Source organism: Lampetra fluviatilis, chromosome 19 (assembly GCF_964198595.1).
Source record: "Lampetra fluviatilis chromosome 19, kcLamFluv1.1, whole genome shotgun sequence".
NCBI classification, from domain to species: Eukaryota; Metazoa; Chordata; class Hyperoartia; order Petromyzontiformes; family Petromyzontidae; genus Lampetra; species Lampetra fluviatilis.
In genome coordinates, this window is record NC_136293.1 from 11,246,610 (window position 1) to 11,268,091 (window position 21,482).

Sequence of the window (21,482 nt, forward strand, 5' to 3'; positions counted from 1 at the left end):
GGCAGCGGGAAGCCTTCTTCCTTACTCAGCGGCGAATGGCCACTTCCTAGTACCTTTGGCAGGCACCCCACATAAACGCGCACACACTCGCGCGCGGTAGGAATATTAGAAGCAGCCTTGTTGCCAGGCCAAAACTATTTCCCTCTAAGACCCAATGAATGCGGCTAAGATCCCTATTGCAGTGACGGTAAATATCGTTTGCAGGCGGTTTTGAAGCGGTAGGCTACATGTCGCCACGGGTCATGCGATATGAAGTCGTTGCCCACATGCAGCCATACTTCACCGTGGATTAAGTTAGTGGAAAAAAGAGTTGCTGAATGGAGAGTTGCTGCAGCCGACTAGCCTCAGGGTGACTTGGAAAAGGAAGTACAATGTTACCTGAGCTCATGACCTTCACACATTCAAGGAAGCCGCCTGGTATCCTACCCCCTCGGCTACAGCTCATGCTGCCCGCTTTGCAATCAAAGAGAGATGATGCATGTTATTGAGTCAGCTCCACCCTGGGCCCCATCCCCTTACATCCCACCCCTTTCCTGCCCTCCCCTCCATCTTCTCCCTCGCACCCCCCACAATGGAATAATTCAGCCCCCCACCCCTAACTTGTCAAATGGTGTTACCCATCACGGTCACAACCATAAGTGTCTCACTCTGTCCCCGTGGCCTGCCGTGTCCTCCCTGTCCCCGTGGTCCCCCGTGTCCCCCCCCCCCCCCCCCTGGTGTCGCCCCGTGTCCCCCGTAGCGGTGAGGCTGAGCGAGTCGGGGAGCGTGCTCAGCATCGACCGCGTGAAGGAGGAGGACTCGGGGGAGTACGTGTGCTACGCCTCCAACCGGCTTGGAGACAAATCCACCTCCACCATCGTCAGCGTGCACGGTCAGCGAAACGGACAGAACGACGCACGCACGCGTCACGCGCGTTTATTCGCAGACCATTCACAATGCGTCATCGTACGAGGTGGAGGTGGTTGAAAGTCCTGCAAATTCCCGCTCAAGCCGCTGCTGGCGAAAGGGCCTCCGCTAAAGAGCGTTCCGGAGAGCTTCCTCGAGTGGCTATGTTGCCCTACCCACCCTGTACCCCACCAGGCGCAATCTGCAAATCGACGAACAGCGGTGTGTCCGTTTACACCGCTGGGTGGAAATAAGCGAAGGGACTCAAGAAACGTTCCAATTCCATAGAGGCACCTGAACCAGCGGGGAAAGCAAAGCAGCGGCCTCTGGATTGAAGTCCAGTTTTCTGACCGTTACACCATGGCAATATCCCCAACAATATATTCTTATTATTAGAGTGGGTATTAGCAGAGAAGTCTGTCGAGTGATTTAACGTCGAGTGTTTATTTTCACATGTGCTCTTTTATTCCTGTAATGTGTTTGCATTCGATCAAATATGGCTCTCTCGGTGATCTACCCAGAAAAGCCTCGGTGAGTTTCGTGGTTATTTTTCCGGGAAAGTGCCGCTTGGGATGTTTGGCCACTTGCTGGAGAGATCTACACTTAAAACTCCGCACAGATGGGTGATGATAGAGCTTCGTTTCAGTCCGGTCGGTCCGGCTTGGCAACCCATCAAACAGTTTTGCACCCAGCACACCACATCCAGTATATCTCATGCCATGGCAATGGCTAATAATCAAGTGTCAACTCCGATGTAACCTGCCCTTGTTGCTGATAAACTTACTTACTCGTGCTGTGCTGTACAAGTCTTTCACTGACAGCTTTGAAATAATTTCACATTCTATCCCACAATTCATCATTCAGCTTATGCTGATGTGGTATTACACCTGTGTGGCCACACTAAGCTTGTAATTAATGTCAAAATGAAATGCACGCTGACAGTGAGTCAATTCACTTCTCACATTTTGTAACCCGCAAAAAATACGGGGCATCTAATAACCAATGAGACCGTGAAAGTAAGTATATATATACCGCGGACTGGTCTCCTTCCCAACCATCACTATCCATGTCTTCCTAACCGGTGTTTTTCTCATCCGAGGTTTGCCTGACTCTGCAGCAGCTGCACAAGCCCTTTCCTGCCTTTGTTAGTCCAAACAAAGCACGGAGAAAGACCTTCACAATGATTGAGCAGACCACTTCTTATTGCCTCCCTTATCAGCTGCCAATTTATGACAAATGCGTGCTTGGCAATTGGAAAATCATCATCTCTTTAATTCTTTTTGGACCCCCAGGTTTGTCCGACCAGTCGAACATGACCATAATCCTGCTGTGCACCGGTGTGATCGGCATCCTGCTGTGGCTGCTGCTGATCCTCTTCATCCGCAGGGTCAGGCAGGTAAGCCGAGCGTGGCCATACAGCCCCACTGGCCAAAACTCGAGTTCACATTCGATTGCGCTTCGTCATCAGCGCCGCCGCAAATTCCTTTGTTGTTTTACGTGAGCGCTTCGAGTTTGCACAGCCAAGTGTTTCGTCTGTGACGCGCCAAAGTCAAAAAGCCGCCACTTGCTCAAATGAACATCGAGTCGGTGCTCACCCCCGTTTATAATTGTGGAAATTCCTCATTCCTATGGCGGGAGCGTGTCTTTCCATAATATAACTGCTGGTGATTTCACCACATAGTGGTACTTATTTTATTGACCGCGGTAGGATGATGAGCTGAGCAGGCCGCGTGAGTGAACTTGATCTCCACCCCTTAGTTAGATATTTATATTCGAAGAGGCATATTGAGCTAAGGGGGGGAAGTGTGGAGCTGTGGAGCAGTGGCTCGCACAACGCGCTGTGAGCCAGGTGACCTGAGTTCGATTCCCAGCCACGGCTAACATCAGTGGCCAGTAATTTCTGAACCGGTCCTGGGCTCTCGCTTTCAGCAACCTGCCACCGACCAAGGTGGTGAAGTATGGTAAAGAACATTCGCGAACTCACATGGCGCGTGGAGAGCCCTCATACATCCGTGGATTGACAAAGGGCTGTAAAATTGGCCAAAGAACGTAGCATTCAAAAATGCACGAGAGCCCTTTGCGCCGTGGTGAATATATACCACCAGCCCCGGCCAAACCAACCCCAGACAGACGGACGGATGGACAGTCGGAGAGACAAATGCTACCTCGGCAACAAAGGCTCTCCGTCCAGGTTACAAGTTTCTCAGCGCTTGCCGCTGATCTATGCTTTGCCCAATTTTGCGAAAAGGCTCGGTGGCAAACAAACCGTGGCAGGAACAAAGTCGCTCCGTGTTTGGCTTCAAAATGAACGGGGCGAGCAGAGCGATTAAAAGCTATCCGTTTGACGCACACGGCCGAACGTGCTTTTGTGAGCGCCGAAAGTAAACGAAGACATACAAAAATTTGGCGATTTGCGGCAACGTTACGTACATCTTGGTCGGAGAAGCGGTCCGACGGGATAAACATTTTTTACAAGGCCATCAAACGGGACGAATTAATACGGATATAAACCGTGCTCTCTCCGAAATCCAATCAAATAAACTTAAAATGAAGGGGCGTATAAAGCGCGATGAATAGACGCGTGGGCAACAGGGCATGGGAGCTGTGAGTCGCGGTGGATCCCACCGAGAGCCAGCGTCCAGGAAGACATCGCAAAAGAAAGAAAGAAAGAACACACAAATCGCCCGCAAATTCTTTCTGCTCCACTTGGGGAAATTAATTAATGTTTTTTTTTGTTTCACCACGAGCTCCGTTATTACAGCGGCACAAAGGGCGGCTCTGATAGGTCCCGATGCACGCTGCATTATGCCGTTGTTGGAAGCTGTCATAACGAATTTCACGTGAGAGTGACCCTGGCTACAGGCAGCCGCTTTCACGCATGGCGCGTCTGCCGCAGGGCCTAAACCCACGCGGTGATTCTCCTTTTGTGATATAATTACAGCGCTCTGTAAGCGCTCGGTTATGTAAAACTCCTCCGTACGTCCTTATCAACCCTCGTTTGAAACCGCGACAAATGACGGTGCGCCAGTCGATTGCGATCGGCGCACATCCTCTCGAAGTCCCGTAGAGTGAGATTATCTGTGAAATGTGTGGACCCCATCGTTTCCTTTGTGGCAGAAATAGGTCGCCGGTCACAACGACGCAATCACAGCGCCGCCAGGTCGTAGGTCACAACGACTCAATCGTAGCGCCGCCAGCACAGACGGCGCAACGAGGAGGTCATCTCGACCAGTGCCACTGATGTCACAACACCTCGCCGTCACTTCTTTTCATCTGTCACACGCATGCTTTAGTGCGAGCCCAATAGTCATACCAGTAAATGTTCCGGTGACTCTAAAACGGCCAATATAAGGAAACTGTTACGGGTGAAAGCAACCGGGAAGCAAGTGGGCATCAGTCTGCCAATATAGGGGGTAATGTCACCGTGCGGCTATACTATCAAGTAACATGCAAGCTCCCGCACCTCCGGTTAGCACGGTCGGCTACGTACGGCGCGAAAGATGTTCGCCATACATTCATACGTCAATTATGGTACAGTTGATCAAAATGACAGTTCGTTTTGGCAAAAATGTGAATCCGTCTCTTAACCGTTATGTATTCATTATAAATGACTGACCCAAGTGTGGCCTGTGGGGTAAGGCCGCGTGTTTAGCGGTAACGTGACCGTCGTGTCGACCGCAGCCCAGCAGTGCGGACATCAAGACGGGCTACCTCTCCATCATCATGGACCCCGGCGAGGTGCCTCTCGACGAGCAGTGCCAACGCCTTCCCTACGACGCCAGCAAGTGGGAGTTCCCGCGCGACCGGCTCAAGCTGGGTACGATCTTGAAACTATATGTTTTATTCTTATTGGTTCTTTCGGTAAAGTCACGTAGAATGACAATAATAAAATAATGAAATAAAAAATGATAAAATACAATTCTCACGACGTTTCCCCGACAGACCTGGTCTTCACCTGAGGACGGCTGCTTGCGTTGTGGCCGAAACGTCGTGAGAATTATTTCAGAATGTTTTATTTTATTATTTCCATTCTACGTGATGACTTTACCGAAAGAACCAAGAAGATGAATTCCTGCAGACACGAAAGCTTCAAATCGAAATTTTATATGTTTTATGTATTTGAAACCAGGTAAGGCCCACTGAGCTGCGTAGCTCTTTCTCAGAAGCGGGCTGGCTATCGCAAATGACAGCTCAACCAAGTGGCTTATCATCATCATGTGGAAATTTACGGGAGCCAAGAATCTCTAAAGACGCAGTGATGTTGATTCTTAACGTGGAGAGGGAAAAAAAAAACGGAGGACGCGGAGAAAAATCCACGCGACCACGCTGGGAGAGAGAGAGAACATCCAAATTTGCAAATATGCAGGCGTGATCGCACGCGCCCACATGCCTACGCAGGCAGGCCACGATGTCCGCATGCAGGCAAAGACAAAGATTTCCCGGGTAAACCTTAACAGACTGTTGGGGGCCAGTGCTGTTAGCGAGCACCCATGAAAGCCAGTTACTTTTCGCACAAACGCACACAGCAACAATGACAAAGGTAATAGCTGCCACCCCCCACTGAGTGGCGGTGACATCACTGTAGAGCCTATACCAGGCTCGGTGCAAGCAGGAAAATAAAAGGCGTAGACAAAGATCCCCCCCCCCCCCCCCCCGTAACAGCAACTTTGAGAAAGTGCTCAAAGTGAGCTCCGATGAAGACGACTGTGTGCCCTTGTTTGATACCACACCAGACACTCGAATAAGTCGGAATTATTCAGATACATCTCGCCACGGACGTGAGCCATGATCCGGAATCAATTGCAGTTGGTTTGTCGACCAGTCATAAACCACGGCGCTTGTGCCAGGCTAGGTGCACCTTGAGGCCACATGAAGTGTCGAAGGCTCGCAACTGGCCGGAGGTCACGGGACAGGCCCAGGTGCCATGGTTTGACCGACTGAGATGACTGGCGATGCACACACACGTGCGTACACATACACACTCATGCGTGCGTACACATACACACTCATGCGTGCGTACACATACACACTCATGCGTGCGTACACATACACACTCATGCGTGCGTACACATGCACACTCATGCACAGATAACCATTCGCGCGTGTACCCATAACACACGGAGGCCCTGAGGGATGGTGTGGCCGGAACCACGCCCAGCTGCCACACACGCACACGCGCGCACGTACGTGAGTCTGCATGCAGAGGAACGCACAGATCCTCTATTTAGCTTGATGAGTCTAAAAATAGCGTCGCCTAGTGCGTTGGTAATTGCTCAATTGTGTAGGGGTGTTAGAGAGAGAGCCCGTTATGCATGGCAGCCTATGGTAAACAAACACAGTAGGCGGGGCTACATGTGTGCACAAGCAGGTGCCCTCTGCGACGTCCGCGCCAGACACCCTGGGGGGTCGATTCGGTCGTTATGATCCCCCGGGGCCCCACCCCTCAGGGAGGGGTTGGGTATAAAAGGGGATTGTATCGAAGGGCTCGGGAGTGATGTTTAGCTAAAGAAGAGGAGGCGGAAGACGTCTGAGATAGAGCCCTGGACTCCCCCTGGTACGCCGTCCTTATCAGGACCGCGCAGGCTCGAGCCAGTGGCGTGGTACCAGAGCCAGAGCCAGTGCTGGTCTGGACTCTGGGTACCGGGCCCGACTGACCAGTGTCGGGCCAAGATAGCCTCCCCTAGCCCATTAGTGGAGGACTCAGAGGCAGGCTAGGGTTAGCGGAGAGGTGTGTCCTCAGATAGACGGGTGAGGGGGCCGATACCCCCTCAAATGTGTATGTCACAACGTTGGTGTTAAATAAACAAGTGTGCCTCCAACTCCGGTGTGAACGAGTCGTGAGCGTTACTACATCTGGCGTCAGAAGTGAAACAAAGTACGAACATGGATACACGCCGGACGACTCGAGTCGGGGTACCAGAGGCAGAAGACACCACTGCAGTCGGAGGGCCCGAGACGGCTGAAGATGCCATCGACCAGCCGGGGCTGGGCGCATCCACGCCACAGCAGCTGGAGGAAGGGGAGCCGTCGATGGAGGGGCTGAGGGAGGCGCACGCGAAGCTGACCGAGCTGCTGTACGCCGCAGCCGCCATGCTCGACACCATCACGCAGCTGGGGGCTGCGGGACCGCCACGGGGCAACGGCAGCCGACGATCACAGCGCCTTCCCGCCATTTCCACGGAGCAACATTTTGAAACTCCCGCCATCGCTGCAGCTGCTGTTGAGGGCGTGGCCGCTCTAAGCATCGCGTCCAACGGCGGGAGTACAGTACCTGCCGCGTCACCACCAACGGGCGGAACGTCACCACGGGTGCGACCGGCGATGCCATCGCTGGTTCGTGCCGACGCTGAGTTGAGTGAGGCGGACGAGGGAGTGCGTTCTTCCTCTGCAGCCGCTGCCTTACATCAGCGGCTACCTCCACTCAAGGAATTTGTGGGCGAGGATGGCGACTGGGGCGGCTTCCAGCGGCGCTTCCTCGCTCACCAGGAGATGGCACAGTGGACAGACGCCGAGGCTCTCCGCGCGCTGCCAGCACTTCTCGACAGCGACGCCCTCGCCACTCTAACATCGGCTTCGAAGGAGAGGCGCTCCACGCTGCGGAAGGCGATGCAGGTGCTGTCGGCGGTATATGGTCCACCATCGGACTGTCGCCAACTCTTTTACGATCGCCAGCGGGGGACGAAGGAGTCGCCCCTGGCGTACCGCACAAGCCTCCTGGCACTGGCGAAGGAGGCCTTTCCACGAATGGATGACGAGGGTGTCGACGCCATGGTGACAGAGAAGATACTTTTGCTGGCGGACGACTTAGACATCGTCATTGTCGCACAGGACGATGCAGAGATGTGCTCCCTCCAAGCGGCCCGTCTTCTCCACGCAAACCTGTCCTCTCAACGACGGAAGGCCAGCAAGGCGGCGAGCGGGCGTGCCGTCGCTGCAGCCACCCTCCCGGCGGAAGAGGTTTGCGCCATCGACCATCAACGGCAGCATGGAGCGGGAGTACGGGAGGACCGGGCCGGTTCAAGCCGTCTACAACATCCATCGTCGTCACCAGCGCTTCCACGCTGTTACAACTGCGGCATCCGGGGCCACGTCGCCTCGGGGTGCCGCTCTCCTGGGCAGCGCAGGACGACACCTCAACGGGACGCCGGCCCTCGTCACAAGCTCCACCATCATAATCCGGCGAGTCGCGGCACCCCTCACGTTTGGCCCACGCACACGCCCGTCGCACACTTAAACACCGCAGCGAAGGGGGGGCCAATATCGCGTACCATGGCACCAACACGCACCGCTCTGGGTACTCAGATTGAACCCAGCCAGTGGTCCGTGTTGGCCCATCGGGTTGTAGCCGCGTCGTCAGGGTCGTCGGCCGTTGTGGGTCACATCGATGGGGTCGAGGTGCGCATCCTGGTCGATACAGGAGCATCGGCGACCATTATTTCGGAGTTGATTTATAACATTCTCCCTGCCCAAAGCCGTCCTTTGATGCCTGTTAACGTGCCATTCTTTGCTGCTAACGGGGGTTCACTTGGCATCATCGGACAAATTCGAGCCCAAATTTGTGTCGGGGATATTAAATTATCTGGGCCGATTTTTGTTTCCTCCTCGCTGGCGGTTCCGTGCCTGCTGGGGACGGATTTCCTGGCCAAAATGCCGATTAGGATATTAATCGACCAGGGATGCATTGAGCTCCCATCGGGCCGACGCATGGCGTTTTTGCCATCCCCCGCTACGAGCCGGACGGCGTTCGCGACGGTGCCGGCGTTCGTAGATAGAACGGTGCGCGTTCCTCCGGGGGCGCAAATGTTAATTCCTTTGAGACTTCGGCGGCCCTTCGCTAAGGGCATTGGGGCTCAAGGCGTTTTGCTGGGACCGTCTAGGGCCGGGGTCAGTGGACCTAATTTACTCCCGGCCCAGACCATAGTGAGAGGGGATGGAGAACCCTTCATCGCGGTCCTCAATGTGGGCTCGCAGACGGTGGTGGTCCCACAGGGGACCGTGCTTGCTCACGCAACGCCGGTGCCCTGTGAGGAACCCGTCGCGAGTCATGTCGGCGCTGCCCCTGCACCGCGACCACATTCAGACAGCGATGAAGGGTGGCTCGAGGCGCTTTGCGCGGGATCGACGGACCTGTCAAATTTAGAGCGCCAACGTCTTAAGACACTACTGAGGGAATTTTCCGACGTTTTCAGTCGGGATAAATACGATTTGGGCTGCACTCATCTGCTGCGTCACCATATTGATACGGGTGACAGCGCGCCAATACGCCTAAATCCTTTTCGGTTGAGTCCCGCCGAAAAGGACCATGTCAAATCGGCTGTTGATGACATGCTAGCCGCCGACATAATTTCTCCCTCCAACAGCCCTTGGGGAGCGCCGATCGTCCTGGTTAAGAAGCAGGACGGTTCGTTGCGGTTTTGCGTTGACTTTCGGCGCCTTAATAAAATTACGGTTGCCGACGCATACCCGCTCCCACGGATGGACGAATCGCTTGACGCCTTGGCGGGAGCGCGATTCTTCTCCACATTGGACTTACTTTCGGGATTCTGGCAGCTTCCTCTGGACGATGATTCAAAGCCTAAAACTGCTTTCCGTACTCCGCACGGCCTGTTTCAATTCAACCGGTTGCCGATGGGCTTACACTCAGCGCCGGCAACTTTCCAGCGGTTGATGGAATTGGTTTTGGCTGGATTGCAATGGGAGTCGTGCCTGATTTATTTGGATGACGTCATTGTCTTTGGCAAAACTTTTGAGGAACATCTCCAGAGGTTGCGGGCGGTTTTCCTAAAGATGCGGGCTGCTAATTTGAAATTTAAGCCCCAAAAATGCCATTTGTTACGCGAGTCGGTGCGTTATTTGGGGCACATCGTGGGGCGCTCAGGTATTTCTACCGATCCCGCCAAAACGCAGTGTGTAAGCTCCTGGCCGACTCCCACCTCAGTGGGAGAGGTTAGGAGTTTTATTGGGTTTGCGTCGTATTATAGACGCTTCGTCGCTAATTTTGCGACTATCGCCAAACCCCTACATGCTTTAACATCTAAAGGGGTTCGGTTTTGCTGGGGTCAGGAGGAGGAGGCTGCTTTTTGCTCCCTTCGGGATGCTTTGGTAAACGCTCCTCCCCTGATTTACCCTGATTTTTCAAAACCGTTCTTGCTCGACACCGATGCGAGCAACACGGGTATTGGGGGCGTGCTCTCCCAGGTGGTTGACGGCGTGGAACATGTGGTTGCGTACGGCAGTCGGGTGTTGTCTCCAGCGGAGCAACGATATTGTGTCACCCGTAGGGAACTGTTGGCAATTGTCCATTTCATCCAACAGTATCGCCCATATCTGTACGGTCGGCGTTTCACCGTCCGCACAGATCATGCGGCACTGCAGTACGCCCTGAGGGTTCAACAGCCATCGGGACAATTGTCCCGATGGTTGGAGGTCCTCCAGGATTACGATTTCCAAACCACATACCGTAAGGGCGTTCGCCACACCAACGCGGACGCTCTGTCACGCTTGCCAACCGCCTCCGAGTGTGCATGCCTCCTGGGGTCTGGACGTTGCAGGCCTCCAGGGGACACATCGCTACCTGTCTTGGCGGCCGCCAACGACGACGATGCAGTGGTTCCTAATTCGATCGAACAACAGGGCAAAGATTCCCTGTTGGGGTTGCCCGTCATTGAATGGGGGCGCCTCCAGATGGAGGATGTCTCCCTCCTCGGGTGGCGACGTCGCGTTGGCGGTGCGGCGGGGGGAAAAAGAGGTGGTTCCGACGCATGGGAAATGTGCCAAGGTCTGCTGATGCATTGGGACGGGAAGTCACGCCGACATCGGCTGGTGGTCCCTACTGGGTTGCGGGGTAGGGTGGTATGGGCCGCTCATGAGCGCCTCCTACACCTGGGGACCCAAAAGACTCTCGCCTTGTTGCAACTTGATTTTTATTGGCCTGGCATGACGAGGGATGTTGGGGATTTGTTGGGATCATGCCCTCAATGTGCACAACGCAAACCGCCGGCACGGGAGTCTAACCCGCCTTTGCAATCGATCAAAGTGTCCAGGATAAACGAGCTGGTCGCTCTGGACATTTTGGGACCATTCCCCGCCACCCCCAGGGGGAATAGATATTTGTTGACTGGTGTCGAGTATTTTACACGCTGGCCTATGGCCTGGCCTCTGGCCAACCAGTCGGCAGCAGCCATCGTGGAGGCCTTTGTTCAGGGTTATGTCCTGGACAAAGGTGCTCCGGAGAGGTTGCTGACCGACCAGGGCAGAAATTTTTCCGGTAAACTACTCAGACAAGTCTGCGATCTCCTGGGCACAAAGAAAATTCGGACCTCCCCATATCACCCACAAACTGACGGGATGGTCGAACGTTTGCATCGCACCATCTCGTCCATGTTATCACAACAAGTTTCGGACTCGCAAACGGATTGGGACCTACAAATTCAGGGGGTCTTGGCGGCGTACCGGATGGCACCCCATGCAGCTACGGGGTTTTCTCCCTTTTACCTCATGTACGGCCGAGAACCAGACCCGCCTGTTCGTGCCCAGTTGCGGATCCCCGTGCCGCAGGGAAAAACTAATCTGGCTGACCATGTTAAATTTAATCTGGACAAATTGACCGAGGCACGGGATGCTGCAATGCAAAACTCTGACCTCCGTCAGAAGGCGAATGAGCGCCTCAGATTGAGTCGAGCGCACATACTGCAGTGGAAGCCGGGGGACAAGGCATGGTTGCACTGCCCCCAGGTGCCACTGGCAACCTCCTCTAAACTGGTGCGGCCGTGGCGGGGCCCTGTGGAAGTGGTGGAGGTGTTACGTCCGCAGTGCGTGCGCATAAAGTGGGGGAAGCGGAGATGGTTCGTGCACCCCTCTAGGTTGAAACCCTTCGCAGCGGTACACAATCCCACTTCACACGCGCGTGGCCAAACGTGTGGGGGGTCGGCCGACTCGCTGGGTCTGTCTCCGTCGCTCTCACCTAATGCCTTGCCGGCTGTGCCACCTTCAGGAGCATCGGGAGTGACGGGCTCACGCCCGATCACCCCTCCTGCGGATACCGAGGGTCACGCGGAGTCGGATGAATGCTCACCCCAAGACGGACAGTCGCCACCTGATGGTCCGCCACGCGGGGTTACCCCGTGCGAGGGGCCCGCTGCAAGGACGCGCGCTAAAATGCGCAAACTGTTGTGAGGCCGGAAAATGTGTACATAGCTGTTGTGTTTATTGGCTGTTGTGTGGGTGGTGTGTTCCCCGCTCCTCGGATGTACATATGTTGGGTTCACCGTGTGTTGTGTATGCGTGGTGGGTTCCCTGCTGATTGTATATAGGCTGTTTTTTTTACGGAATTCGTATTTATTCGGGGGGGGGGTGCGTCGGGTTGTTTCTCATCTTGTTGTTGCGTTCTTGTTCTGGTTCCTGTTATTGTTCAAAAATAGTGAGGCACACGCGCGGTCAGGGGGTGAAGGCACCTTTATTGTCAAATTTTTGTATGTTGGCAGCCGGGACGGCTGCATGCTATGCGGGGGGGAGTGATGTAGGGGTGTTAGAGAGAGAGCCCGTTATGCATGGCAGCCTATGGTAAACAAACACAGTAGGCGGGGCTACATGTGTGCACAAGCAGGTGCCCTCTGCGACGTCCGCGCCAGACACCCTGGGGGGTCGATTCGGTCGTTATGATCCCCCGGGGCCCCACCCCTCAGGGAGGGGTTGGGTATAAAAGGGGATTGTATCGAAGGGCTCGGGAGTGATGTTTAGCTAAAGAAGAGGAGGCGGAAGACGTCTGAGATAGAGCCCTGGACTCCCCCTGGTACGCCGTCCTTATCAGGACCGCGCAGGCTCGAGCCAGTGGCGTGGTACCAGAGCCAGAGCCAGTGCTGGTCTGGACTCTGGGTACCGGGCCCGACTGACCAGTGTCGGGCCAAGATAGCCTCCCCTAGCCCATTAGTGGAGGACTCAGAGGCAGGCTAGGGTTAGCGGAGAGGTGTGTCCTCAGATAGACGGGTGAGGGGGCCGATACCCCCTCAAATGTGTATGTCACAACGTTGGTGTTAAATAAACAAGTGTGCCTCCAACTCCGGTGTGAACGAGTCGTGAGCGTTACTACAATTGCAACACGCTGTCACATAACGCCACGACAACACAAGGGCACAAATTGTAGCATTCGAACAGCAAAGTTTGAAATTTAAACCAACGTGTGGTCAGACTTAATAACGCATGAAGATTTGCATAGCATGCACAAAAAGCCTTATCCATACCCCCAGCTCGAAAGAACTGAGTGCTATTGAGACTGTGAAATTCTTGCACATCTTTGCGCGTTTTTAATGGATATATTAGTTTTCTGACCTGCGCTAATGTCTTTTTTGCGATGGGGTTTTCTCCGTCATTGACAGATTTTAATTATCGTGTCGCCTGTTTGCCTATGAAATCAGGTGGAACCTGCGAAGTAATTCGTTGCTTGTGTATGGCCTGATGCGGCGAGACCAACAGCCACAGCAACTTGTGGAGTGAATTCCGTCACTCAGGGCTGAATTTCGGTGGCTTGATCTGTCCGCAGTCAGCGACCTTAAAAAAAATATTTCCACTCCCGGCACACCACATCCAGTTTATCTCTCGCTGTGGCTGTGGCAACTAGTCACGTGCCTACTTCACCACCAGCTGGAAATTAAGCCCTGCAGTCTACTGATGGCAGAACCATACACAAAACAAAACTGTCGTGGAAGAAACATCGCGTTCCAAACCGCGATTACAGGTGTGCATGCGAACGAACGCACGTGTGCAAACTCGTGCCTCTGCGTTAACAAAAAGCAGTCGACGAACTGCTCCTTGAGTTTAGTTTGTTGTCCTTCCCCGGACCTCCGATTAGCACGGTTGGCTACGTACGGTGCGAAAGCATTCAACGTACGTGTACACACGTACAATGTGGGCGCGCGGTGTCGCGCGGCATGCGGGGTCCGTACGCCCGGCCTAGTCCTTGACGGTCGAACTCCCACGCAATCCGCAGAGCGTTGTGAAGATAACGAAAACCCTCACTTGCTTCGGGGGTGGGGAGGGGCGCCACCCGCGTCTCTGCTGCTCATTAATTGTCCCAGAGAACGGCGACTTGAGAATTTTTCTCCGGCCGGATTCTCGTACTCGCCAAATTGCAGGTTTGTTGTTAGTTTTTTTGGGAGCGAAATGCCGTGAGCTTTGTCGAGTGGCCGCGTCGTGTCACAGAGCTTTGCCAGGTACATTGGTTATGAAGGATCTCACTTAATTGAAAATATCTGAAAGATTAAAAAAAGTATCTGATTTAGCCTACGATCAAATCTCCCCTGCATGCGCCTAATCTCATGAGACATTTGAGGCTCGGCAGGTTTGAGCCTGGACAATTCTTGGATTGGAACGATAATTTGTGTTGTAGGCTTGGGCTGTGCGGTGGCCAGAACATCGCAGGATATGAACGGATTCTTGAATTCATCTGTGTGGGGGATTTAAGTGTTATCCCCTCGTATGTTTGAGTACCCTAATTTTATTCCACATGAAGACAAACACGGTTCAATCAAATTGGCCAAACATCGCAATTCAGGATTCTCCTGAATAAAGACTTATAACCGAGCGAGGCTTTACTGGGTAAATAAAGAGTGTTGTATTGTCTTGGTTTAAGATATGCTGAGCTCTTTTGGTAGAAGTTATTGTGATTATCGTGCATATGTGACTTTCGCGCTTCATACCACGTGTCTATCGGTGTTTAGAATGCCATTAAGTGCTCATGTTTGTGTGTGTCTGTGTACATCTACGTGTGCGTGTGTTGAGATTGGTCATCATGGTAACCACTGAACCATCTCATCTGGCACCAAAAATCTTGGCATGACTTAAGTTGAATGTGCTAATGTGAACCCAAGGCTAAGCACATTGAATAGCGGAGTGTATTTAAAGCAAAGCTCTTGCCTGTTTTGGGATTTCACGTCAATGTAGACATTTGCCCTTTGCTTCTGGAATGCAGAACTTGATCATGAAGAGTGACTTAACAATATGCCTCCAGAAAAAAAGTGTTTAATCAGTGCGTACTTCCTGATATGAAGGGTGGTTCAGAAGATTGGTCGTTGACAAAACTTAAACGGAAAAAAAACGCAAAAGTGCGCGAAGAAGCGTGGGCAGTCTTGATTTGAAGCTTTCGTGACTGCAGGAATCCATACTCTTTGGATCTTTCCGTAAAGCCACGTAGATAGAAAACTAATAAAAAAATATTTTCCCGAAAGACCCAAATAATATGTGCACAGGGTAAAGACCAAGTTATAACTGAAAGTAAGGTGGCTCGGGCAGGACACGTGGTTAGAAGGGACGATGACCGATGGTCAAGAATGGTGATGGTAGTGGCAGCCAAGGAATGGAACCCATCTGAGAGGACGCCCATCGAGGAGATGGTGAATCGTTGCATCGCAGGATCGTGAGGTGATGGCGGCTTGGAGAGGCCTTCATCCACCAGTGGACTATCCCTGGCTGGCAATGATGATGAGTATTATATATTACTGTTATAGTTATGGTGTGTTTGCTGTTGCGGCATGAGTTAGTGCGATCATCAAGAGCAGGTGACTTTAGAAATTCATACCACCATGGTATCAGCGTGTAGAGCCTCACTAAGCGCTATTGTTACTGTGTGAGCCTCTGTGGATCTACGTACGTGTTCAAACCCATAATGTGGCTGAGCCTCCGAATGTGATTGCCCGTACCTCTTCACCGCCGATTAGCACGGTCGACTGCGCTCGGCGCGAAACAAGTTCTGCACACATACGTAATGTGACGGACGGGATCTTGGCACGCCTCGACTTGGCACGCGCTTACGTGAACGCAAACGCGGAGCGCGGCGGATTGCGAGCGGCGCGCGCGCTTATGAACAAAGCTCTTGCGGTTTTCGGATTTTACTTGCCGCTTGGACGCATTTTTTGCACGAGAGTTGGAGGGGGGCGGCGGGGGGTCGTGAGGGGTTGGCGTCACGGCCTCGAGCGATGACCCTCCTCCCACTTGCAGGGAAGACGCTGGGCCGTGGCGCTTTCGGGAGGGTGATGGAAGCGGCCGCGTTCGGGATCGACAAATCGTCTACCTGCCGCACCGTAGCCGTCAAGATGCTCAAAGGTGAGACGGCAAATGGTGGCAGCGCCATCATTTTTTTTTTTTTGCCACGAGTTGCCGAGGTTTGCGGTTTGAAGCCGGGAGGCCGGGAGCCCGCCCTGGTAATTACTGGCATTAGTCGTAAATGATATGATTGAGATGAGATGTGCTGCAAGACGCTTTGAGATGCTGGGGCGTTTAACCACCTATTACTGCAAACGAAAATCATTATTCCCAATGAGAGACCCTTATTCCTCATGGAGTTGTTGTTTTTGCAGAATTAAGCGTCTGTGTCAAGTGAAATGTTCATTGAAACAATAGCACGCACAGCCTAATGGGCTGCTTCGTTTTTAAAGTGGTTGAGTGAACGTTTGAAATATCATTAATTCAACAGTGGCTTATTGCATGCGGTCATTTCCTCTCCCCACATCAACATGACTCGAAGGCCCGTATTAAAATAAGCAGCGGTTGAGAATGTGTCCCACCCATATCTTCATCATCATTGGAATAATAAAGAGCGAAGAAGGGAGTGGAGAATTAAAGCTGAAGAACCAAATAACATTTTGTCGTTCCCAATAGCGTGGACTCATTCTGGTGTCTATTGCCAGCAAGGCTGGATCAGATAGCCTGGGCAGCTGCTAGATGTAAGAACTCCAGACACAGGAAATGCAGATTCGTTCCTGTTCATAGTAATACATAGGATTTTTTAAAACAAGAACAATTTACAGCTCTTTGTCAATCCACTGCTGGATAAAGGGCAAGTCATGGAGATTGTTTGACCATACTTCACCACGCCGGTCGGTGTGGATTGGTGAAGGAGATACCCAAGGACAGGTTAGATATCACCGACCCAACGGTGGTCGCCTTGGTTGCAAATCCAACTCATGTGGCCAGGTTATTGTGACCCTAATTTAAGGGACTTATTTGGTGATTTTGCTGGTCCTCTGCATCGCTTGTAACAGACTGTTGGGGTGGGTGCTGTTAGCGAGCACCTATGAAGGCTGCGTTGGGCAGTGATGCAAAAGCACAATTGACAAAACCCTCGGGACAGCGGTCAATAACACTGTGGCTTGAAAATAAATAAAACATTTTTATAATATCCATTTTTTATAGGCAATGGCGCATCCCCATAGCACGCAAAGGCTGTAGATAACGGCGTATTACTAATTTATTGGAGTCATCCAATCCTCCATCATTAACGGGAGTGTGATTGTTTTTCTCACTCCCCCGCCTCTGCCCTCCCCCACGGGATGGCGAGAGCTGCACATAGACCGGGACGTTGTGTTTCTGGCACGCGATAATAACTTTTTACGTAAGTTGAAAAAAGTGCTAACGACGCATTACCACCATCACCCGGAATGCACGTGCCAGGCCCAGGTAATTGCAGATGACTACGTGGGAGAGTCACGTGGCACGTCGTGCTGTCTTGCCGCGACAGACTGTGCAGGCTACACGGGGAGCCTTTGTTCGTGTGTGTCTCTTGCGTGTGTATTTAGGATGCTCGTTAATAGCACTTGCCCGAAAAGTCTGTTAAAGACTACACGGGGATCTTTGTATTTGGAGAGAGAAAACGGTAGCTTAGTGATTAGTGCATTACACTAAGAATCCGGATAACATCGATGGCAGTTATCTAAATAGGTCTTGGGCCTCCCCTGGGTCTACTCAGCCTGAAATGAGTACCTGGTACATTGTGTGTGTACATCAGCACCAGGGAGACAGGGCGTGGTGCTGCCCCGATACCTTTCCGCACCGTGCCAGCCCCAGTAGATGATGCTCGCTAGCAGCTCTTGGCTTCAGCGATTTATAAAAAAAGGCTGTATGGGTGAATTCTGATTTCTGTCTTGATACTGCATCGGTTTGTGAGGGTATGCTTTCCAGTTGTATCGTGTATTGTTCAGCATGATGTCCGACGTTTCGCCCCTGGTCCTAGGAGCTTCTTTGGGAATTCAGTGCCACGAGATGAATGATCTCTGTTTGTCCGTGCGCGAATCTGTCCTTCCCACCAGAGGGGGCGACCACCAGTGAATACCATGCCCTCATGTCAGAGCTGAAGATCCTCATCCACATCGGCAACCACCTCAATGTGGTGAACTTGCTGGGCGCGTGCACGAAACCCGGAGGTGAACACCGCACCAGCACCCACAATGCACCGCACACACACGCACACTCACACATCACACCAGCACCCACAACGTACCAGCACACACACGCACACTCACTCACACACCGCACCAGCACCCACAATGCAACGGCACACACACGCACACTCACACACGGCACTAGCACCCACAACGTACCAGCACGCACACACACACGGCACTAGCACCCACAACGTACCAGCACACACACGCACACTCACACACGGCACCAGTACCCACAACGTACCAGCACACACACACTCACACACCGCATCAGCACCCACAACGTACCGGCACACACACATACCAGTTTGGCACACGCCGGCATGTCAACGCGTGCCTTCCGCTCTGCGCACTGTGGGAGGTTTGCGCAGTGATGCTCACAATCCTCACCCCGACCCGAACCCCCTTGCCGTGCGTCTCGCCTGTTCATCCAACCGCAGGGCCACTCATGGTGGTGGTGGAATATTGCAAGTACGGAAACCTGTCCAACTACCTCCGCAACAAGAGACAGGACTTCGTGACCGATAAGGTACCTGGGACCGATCTCTTCAGATCTCGGAAGCCAGGCGGAACTGTGCATGGGCAGTGCTTGGCTGGGCGACCGCCTTGTGGGCATTCATGGGGCTGTGGGCTGTATGTGGTGGGCAGCAGAGGTCAGTGCAGTAAAACATCCATTGTCGCGTTTCTGCGCTGCAACGTCTAAGCTCCCCGTCTTCACCCAACCCACGCTGAGCAGCGTGGCAAAGTTTGGAAAAATATCCCCCACGACTCGCACACCCAGTGATAAGGGCTGTCTGTGCACAGCGGCTTATTTCAGCCGGCTCTCTCTCTTGGTCAGCAAGCCAGAAAGTATTTACACACCCAGCACACCACGTCCAGTATCCCTCTCGCTATGGCAGTGGCTACTGGTCACGTGCCTTCTGCAGTGTCGTGGTGGAATGGTGAGAGGTCGCCGGTTCAAATTGGTGATTCCCTGTTCAAATGAGCACCGAGGTTGTGCTCAGCTCCTGCTTACAGTCCTAAACCAGTGGTGGAAATTACACATTGCCATGACAGGGGGCGAGCCTATGCACAGGATAACCTTTGTTTACTTCGCCACAAAGTGGTACAAATTTTATCTACCAGGATGGGGGGGATGATGATGGGCTGAGTCTACCCCTACCCACGAATTGAACTAGCAACCTCCCGACTGCCAGCCGCTCTCCCCGTCGTGTGCACGGCGTTGTGGCAGCGATACCGCGGCTGCACGGCTGCAGGGCTTTGCGCGTGCGGGCGTGCGGTGTCGCGTGCGTGCGCTGAGCTTCCGCCGTGCTCGCCACAGGAGAGGCTGGGCAAGACGCACGGGGACCGGGCGAACACGCGGGAGAACGGGGACGAGAAGACGCGTCGCCTCGACAGCGTGGCGAGCTCGCGGAGCTCCAACAGCTCCGGCTTCGCCGAGGACAAGACGCTGCGGGAATGCGAGGCTGACGAAGGTAGGGGCGGGCGACGTTGCGGGAAGGCCGCTGTACACTTCTCAAGGGACGCGGCGGGGGGGGGGGGAGGTTGGCATTGCCCCCCATCTCACCACGATCCCCCAACCCTTCAACTTTGGATCTGCCACCGAGAGGGCAAAATGTGGTGTTTGTCGCCCACCAACTCTTCCCACTTTACCTGCCCCCACCTCCAAGGACTTTATTTTTTATACTTTGGTGCGGGTGGCTTCAATATTATGCAATAATATTATAATTACCGTGTAATTGCAGCGTAATGTGGGGTAGTGCTTGTGTGTCCCCATTGATTTATTTGAGGACAGGCCCATCAGGTCAGCCAACAACTAACGGCATGATTAAAGTTGTACGAGACTCGAGTTGACACGCCTCTTGGATTGAGAGAGGTTATATGAACTTGTACGCTATACGAGTCTGTACAAAGACAAAGTCACTGCATCACGCACTTTCACATGTGTTTCTGCGGCCGTCTGGAAAGCACTTCCTTCCGATATTAGGAGGCCACTGAAGCTGCGCATTTTAAAATCGAGATTGAAAACTAATTTCTTTAGAGCTGCTTTTTGCTTTTAGTTCGTTGTTCTTCCCCCCCCCGCACCTCCGATCAGCACGGTTGGCTTCGTACGGTGCGAAAGAAGTTCAACATCATACGTCTACGCTGTCTCAAGGTCACGCTCTGCAGTCGAGTAGTTCATTGCAGCTGCGCTTCAGCACTGGGCGACCGGGGGGCCTTGTGAGCGCCAGCGCTCGTAACGTGTTTAGTGCCACTTTACGTTGACAGAAAAATAAACCTTTCCATGGTTTTTTTCCCCCTTTCTCTCTCTCTCAAAAGAGAATAAACTTGACCTGAAGCCAAAGTATATATTTTTTTTTTACCGTGCTTGTGCCAGCGTTTCGCTTCTCGGGCTGCAGGCCGACGAGAGGCTCCGCTGCGGGGTTGGGTGGCATGCGTGCGAGCGAGCGGTGGTGCAGCGGTTAGCGCACTTCGCCTCGGACCTTGCCACCCGAGTTCGATTCCCGCTCACGGCCACCGACATCAGTGGTGGATATTTGAACCGGTCCCGGGCAGCCTGAAATGAGTACCTGGTGCGGTGTGTAAACATCAGCACTGCGGAGACAAAGGCGGCCGGGCATACCGCTGGACACTCATCCCCCTTGTGTGTCGTGTTGGCTTTCTTATAAGTGCTCACTAACAGCACTCTTGCCCCAAGAGTCTGTTACAGGCTATACGGGGGACCTTTGCCTTCATGAGCGCGTGTGCCCGTGTGTGCGCGTGTCCCCGTGTGCATAGATAAGAACACAATCTCGGTATTTCGTTCACGCATGAGTGCGTGTGCGTACGTGCGGGTAAGGCAAGCACTCACCCGTTCGCTCGCGAAGTGAAGCATGCTGCCCACAACAAATCTCAGCCGACCGCATTGTTGACAGAAGTACGGTGACTGCAGCAGCAGGCAGAGCGCCAAAGGCGTAGTGAGTGTTGTTGGTTGTCTTTACTGCCTGGCTGCTGTTGCTGCTGCTGTTGTCAGCTGGTCGAAGGCGTCCCCAATTTTCTTCCATTCCTTCTCCTTTGTACGTACACACGTTGGACTTCGTTCGCACCGTACGTAGCCAACTTGTGCTCATCGCAGGTGTGGGAGAAGGACAACGAACTAAAACACAAAAAGCAGTTCTGAAGAAATCAGTTGTTCCTGTCGAATAGTGGCCTCAGAACTCTCTGATGCCGTCTCTGATCCACACAGTAATTTTTCCCCATCGCCTTTCGTCAGTTGCTGACATGACATGCCCTGCCCTGCCCGTTTCCACTTGATCTCTTTTTACATTAACAATTCTGCCACTCCTTAAAAGATGGAATCGAACCGGTGACCTCTGGATTGCAAGTCCGGTGCGCTAACCGTTG

General features: G+C 53.1%; 1 protein-coding gene across 1 annotated transcript in view; it reads left to right on the forward strand.

The window, feature by feature from the left end:
- The window catches only part of FLT1 (fms related receptor tyrosine kinase 1), an 87,769-nt gene that overhangs the window by 47,017 nt on the left and 19,270 nt on the right, over positions 1-21,482 (forward strand). Inside the window, exons 15-21 of the mRNA XM_078865057.1 lie at positions 740-871; positions 2,178-2,281; positions 4,567-4,702; positions 15,877-15,981; positions 17,964-18,077; positions 18,539-18,627; positions 19,420-19,573. Of these exons, the coding sequence (XP_078721183.1) occupies positions 740-871; positions 2,178-2,281; positions 4,567-4,702; positions 15,877-15,981; positions 17,964-18,077; positions 18,539-18,627; positions 19,420-19,573 (834 nt within the window). The remainder of the gene's footprint in view (positions 1-739; positions 872-2,177; positions 2,282-4,566; positions 4,703-15,876; positions 15,982-17,963; positions 18,078-18,538; positions 18,628-19,419; positions 19,574-21,482) is intronic.